This window comes from Vulpes lagopus, chromosome 2, assembly GCF_018345385.1.
Source record: "Vulpes lagopus strain Blue_001 chromosome 2, ASM1834538v1, whole genome shotgun sequence".
Lineage (NCBI taxonomy): Eukaryota > Metazoa > Chordata > Mammalia > Carnivora > Canidae > Vulpes > Vulpes lagopus.
In genome coordinates this window covers 63,463,414-63,469,413 of record NC_054825.1, presented here as the reverse complement: position 1 = coordinate 63,469,413, position 6,000 = coordinate 63,463,414, and the positions used below count along the sequence as shown (strand labels likewise).

At 40.0% G+C, this 6,000-nt stretch overlaps 1 protein-coding gene across 1 annotated transcript in view; it reads right to left on the bottom strand.

Annotated features, from left to right (window-relative positions):
- Positions 1-517: 517 nt before the first annotated feature.
- ONECUT1 (one cut homeobox 1) overlaps positions 518-6,000 on the bottom strand; it is a 40,937-nt gene continuing 35,454 nt past the window's right edge. Inside the window, exon 2 of the mRNA XM_041744447.1 lies at positions 518-4,260. Coding sequence (XP_041600381.1) covers positions 3,968-4,260 — 293 coding nt within the window. The 3' untranslated portion in view covers positions 518-3,967. The remainder of the gene's footprint in view (positions 4,261-6,000) is intronic.

Genomic DNA, 6,000 nt, shown 5'->3' with positions numbered 1-6,000 from the left:
ATTCTTTGGTATCATCAATGTGATTAAAATCACCAATGGAAATCGAGTGAGGTAGCGTCTTTGGTTCACACTATAAATAGTAGATCTTTACACTTTTTTTTTTTTTTTTTTTTTTTTTAACACATGGAAGTAGCTATTTCTTACCTTCTGCTTCTTTGTCCTTACTATATAGGAAATAGTTACCAAATGTACTGTAAAGCTAACCACACCACAAGAATAATCCAGAAGGCCAATCGCATCTCAAAATGGCCTCTGGTGTTTGAATGCACCCTAAACAACTAGATAGGAAAGGGAGAAGTGCTTTCTCTTTGTTTGCTAAATGCATAGTTTTCATCCTTTATGTACAAAGAAGGGAGGACCTTTCTTAGGGAAATTGCCTTTATAGCTCTTGTGAAAATGTCCTAGGACTCTTTGGTATAGCAAAGTTTGCATTTAACCTGCAAAGACGGATCATTCACCTGGGGTAGCAATGGGAGTGGCATGAGTCCAAAAGGAGCATAGTACTTTTACTTTTTTGTCCTGGAAATGTAATTATGCTTTTTTTTTTTTTTTTTTTTTAATGAAGAGTGACATGTTCAGATCGAATGCCTGAATTTCTCCACATTCTCTTTGGGCTTAAGGATCTATACCAGCTGCATCCAGGACTAAATACTTAGTTCCTGACATCCAGAATTCATTTACCTACCTGAACACTTACTGAAATCTGGGCTTTTGGAGAGTCCAGATGTCATATCTCCCATGCTCTCTGTCTTTGCCTCCTTTGAGGGAAGCTTGCAGTCATGAGAGGACCTGAATGATGTCTGGTCAAAAACAGTTTAACTTCCATTCTACCAAAAAAACCCCAAACATGTTATGTGATGTGCAGTGTGGGAAAAAACAAATATACCAATAAAAGTGTGGGATACTTTTTTTGGATGGATTTTGCAAAAGGATTGAGACATAATGGGTGAGCAAATGGCACGTAATCTGCTCCATTGAATGTGGTAGGTTAAAAAACCTGAGCCATAAATTTATGCTACATGCCAAGTTAGAAGCAATAATCAGTCATACATGACATAAGAGTGTATTGCTTGTGAGAAGCTGAGTTTGTCCATTATGATTTCTAAACAGCAAAGGTTGTGAGTATGCTTGAATAGTCTAGTAAAAAAATTGCTTTTCAGGCTCTGATTTGTGCGTCTGTTCATGAGAAAATATATCTCTAAGCCCTGAAACTATGTGATGGGTGCAAATTCAATGCTGGTATGAAAATTATCTTTGGTGTTAGCAAGTAGGATCACTGGATTATTTTTCAAAAAAACTATTATGATGGGAATATTAGAGATATAGTAATATTCTTTGAGACTGTGTCTACACAGTACCAAAATAATTGGTTGAAAACGTAAAATGCAATTGGATTAACCTGACGGAGTAATATAGCAAAAACAAAACAAAAAGCATGGTGTTTGAACTCAACTTTTGTTTTTCCTGGGGTGCTGAATTTGGTAAGATTGTGTGTAGACACAGCTTGAATTTCCCTGCATTTAAAACTCTCATGTTTTAAATAAATAAAGCTTTCCTCCCTCCTAAATTATAACTATACAGCTGTACTCCTGGCCCCCTCCATTCTGGAGAGAGAGAAAAAGTTAATTAATTAGTCTTTTCCTTTTGGTTTGTGTCATTAACAAGATCATATGTTAAGCATCTCTCTAAGGGTAGCCATTGAAATGGTCTCTTTTAATAGTTGAGTTGTAATTGTGCCATGTTTAGAAGGGAAAATTTTAAGCTGGAATTTGGTGTGAGATTAAAAGAAAATACTAAAACAAAATGTGTCAAGGTAAATGCGCTATTTCATTAAAGGAGAAGTATGTGTTGGTTTGCTTTTCTTATTCTATAGCAGACATGAAGGAGATCCCGATGGCTTGTTGCTTTAGCTTCCTCTCCAGGTGCCTGTCTCTTCTAGACCTCTATAGACCTAGATGCTCCCGATTTGACCTTAGGGAGTTAGGTTTTTGTGTCAAGGTGGTTCAATTTTTTTTTCTTTAGCATTTTAATGAATCTCAATCAACAACTTATTGTGGAGACATTTCATTTTATATTTCTAATTAGGTGTGGTAATTAACCAAGAGCACCCAGTTCTTTACCTAATAGTACAAAAGGTATCCACTTCTATGAGTCACAGTTCAATGAATTCAGAGAGAATTTTTCTGAGAAGCAACTGATTCCCTTAGGTACTACCAATGCAACTGTGTCAGCTTTTTTTCTTCCCCTTTGATTTCTCCAGCTGTAGGTAAGTGATTTGGAAAAACAGAAATTGAAAATTTTGTATTTGGAAACTCAGGTCTAGTGTTTTATCTGTTCCTGTTAGAGAGTGGACTTTATGTCAAAAAACTTCCAGCTTAATGCCATAGCAAGAAAGAATGTAGTACACTTTGGAGGCTATGCTTAGTGAAATAAATAGCTTCAAGCCTGTAGAGCCCAAAGTCTTGTCTTCCACTAGAATTCTGTTTTTTTTTTTTTCTATGCTGTTACACCATTTCTCAGTTACATCTGCTATTTTTATTGATGTCTAAGTCATAAACTATCCGAGACTGGCAATAAAATCAATTTAACTACGAATACTGGACAGTTTATTTTTATAATAATTTGGTCTGCTCACTTTGTGTGTTTACAAAGTATTTTAAAAGGGTATTTGGTGTCAAATGCAAAAAGCAACTTTAAGTCAAATTAACCTAAATATGATATCCTTTATTTAGTGGTCTTTTACTAAAAAATAGCATTACTTAGAACAAATTTTCTAATTTAATTACTTGCTCTGTTAAACTTAGTTTTCTAATTTACAAATGGGGTCCTACTTTGGAAGAATCCCCAGGTTTTCTCCGCTATGAATAGACTATGGCATCATGACTATGTGTCTATTTAAGTATCATTTATGGATCCCAAAAGGGAGTGTGCCATCTGGACGTACATGTACACTACATTGACCTCTCTGTTATGATATTAATTGCTTCCCTGAAGCTACATTCTTTCTTGCCAGTTCTGAAAACTAATATTTCAAATGCTTCCAGAGTCATAAATAATAGTCATGATTCTATGTGGCATGTGTATTACAGCTAGATCAGTTCATACGTATAACTTTACATACTATCTTGTGTAAAAATAGCTTTGGTTATTAAAATCATTGCAATAAAATACCTGCACTATAATATTGTGTTCTTTGGTACCTAGGTGATTTTTTTTTAAATGGATGGACTCTTGTTTCATTTCTTAAAAAATATCTGAACATTCCTTAACAAACAAAGAGAATGCACTGGTTTAGGTGTCATTCAAATTTTCTTTGCTGGGTTTGAATCTGCATTTAGGTTGCGGGCCTGGCAGGTTCAAACGCTAGGCTAGACAAGTGAAATCACACTCCTATCCAATGAACTCAGACAACCCACACTATGTTGGTTGTACTCCTATAGCACAACCCTTCCTGAAGACCAGCCCTGCCTAAGTCCCTAACCACTGGTGGTGTGTGCATATGTGTGTGTATGTGTGTGTGTGTGTGTGTGTGTGTGTGTGTGTGTGTATGCACTCACGTACCCACACACAGTACTGAGACACCATACACCTTCATAGCATGGTGGAACAGATGAGAAAGTCTGATCTTAAAAGATGTCCACTCAATGGCTCAAAATCACTATGCTCCAAACCACAAAACAGCCAAGCACAGCGAGAATGATCATGGATTGAAGGTGTGAGATCCAGTGGTGCTTTCCTGCTCATAATTTTTCTTGCCAAGTCGTTGCCCCGCTGAAGTGTGTGTCTCCGAACAAAGTCAGAATGCAGGTGAGCTAAGTCTTTGGTTTCTTTGGACTATAAATAACACTTTTTTTTTCTTCTTCAAATATTTCTAAGTATAAACCTGCTATCTTGAGGTCCTGGTCTTTTAAAAATTTTTTTTTTAATTTAAAGCTTTTCCACCGAGGTTTAGTTCGTGGTTATTCCTTCATGCTTTGGTACAAGTGCTTGATGAAGAAGATGAGTTGCCTGAATTGGAGCTGCCCTCGTCCTGCCACTTGTCCAGACTCCTCCTCCTTGCGTTCATGAAGAAATTGCTCACGGTGCTCAGCTCCAACCCCAGCTGCTGGGAAATAGTGATTTGCAATTCTTTGGATGGACGCTTGTTTTCCTTGAATATTGCATGTAGAGTTCGACGCTGGACATCTGTGAAGACCAACCTGGGCTTTTTGGGTGTGTTGCCTCTATCCTTCCCGTGTTCTTGTTCTTTCCTTTTGCAAGCTGCAAAACAAAAACAAAAACAAAGACTCACAGCAGATGTTAGAACAGACTGCCTGGGAGATTCAAGAGAAAAAGGCAGAGCCAGTAATAATTGTTTGCCATTCCTTATGGACCACTTTGTTGCAGATGAGCTCTAATTTTAGCACCATGGTGGGCTGGGAGGAAGTGTATATAAGGATGGGGAATTCGGAGGAGGGGGGGTTCTCTGAGTCCTGGGGGTGGGTCCTGGCATTGTAAGCATCTGCTCTTTGTCCGTGGTAAGTGGTAAATCTATTACCCCCACCTGGAACTCAGATTGCTCATCTGTAGAATATAGGGCTCTGGCAAAATACACCTCTTGCATGAATTTTTATATTATCATCTGCGAAATGGATAGACGAATATGTACCTTGCTGGGTTGTGGTCAGGATATATGAAATAGTATATGCAAAAATTTATGTCAACTGAAATGCTTTGCAAATGCAAAGTCTTACCGCCTAGAAGTGGCTGGACCCCTCAAAGGCTTTACAGTCTGCTCCTGGTAGAATACTAAGAGCCTAAGAGAGTCTGAAAACAATATAAAAAGGAATTGCAATTGTTATCCTTCTGATCTTTTTCCCAGGCAACTCTGTATGTAAGAAAGCCCTGTAGCTAGCATGCTACCAATGCTACCATGCCCGTCAACTAGTCTTCCACTGATGATTCAGTGGACCCTGGACTTTTGGAGGTGTGATGCCCACTTCCTTGCCATCAAGGCTAAACCTGTCACGTTAGGCACATTCCTGTTCGGAGTCTCTCTGTGCCTCCTTTTTGCTCTTCATGAAGGTTTTTCTGCTGGAGTGCCACTCTTCCCCTACCTTATCTCCCACTCAGAAGGCCCATTCCCTGCTCATGCCTTTTGGTCCTGTATCATGTATCATGATTCTTGTCTGCTAGAACTCTTGTGATATATCATCCCAGTGGGGCCCTTGGGCCCCCAGGGTTTGGTGTTGGAATAGGGTTTCTCCTCATCGCAGGTGCCAGAGTTCCCCTTTGTAGACTAATAGGGCTCACTAGCTTCCACCTGCCAAGGAGGCACGGAGGGCCGCATTGTTGATACCACTCTTCACCCACTCCTACTGCCCACCATCAATCAATCCCTATAGCCATCCCCAAATAACTGTATCATTTATATAAAAATGATGCCCTGACTCCAATCAGGGCTGCCTCTCGGCACCCTACACCGGCACTGTGGAGTAGTCAGTACTATCCTTATTTCTGGATGGCTATGCTCTGATGTGAGCTTCAATCACAGTGAGAGACAGATGGGGCATCTTCCTGGTGGAGATAGAGACTGTTACCCACCCTTCTTTCCCTCCTTCCCTTCCCTTGCCTTGCCTTTCTTTTCCTTTCTTGGATTGAGTGATGCAACAGCCTTCATTGTATCAGTAACACTGATACAGATGTCCCATTCTGGGTCAGGGCTTCCCCCACCCCACCCCATCCTACCCCTTGGAGCTCATCAATCTGGAACTTTGGGGAGGAGGGCCAGAATTCCTAAACAGAGCTGGAGAGAGGCAAGTAGAACTATTGAATGTGGGGGTTATCTGGAACCAAGGGTTCAACAAGGTCAGGATGCTTAAATTCTCTGTCCTGATGGGGGCTGGGAACACTTGCATCCTGGGGCCAAGATTTGGCAATACCCTGATTGGGGCTCAAAGCTAGGGTAGGGTGTGGAAAAGCCTTAGTTCAAGGTTCAAGAGAATGCCTTTGTCCCAGATC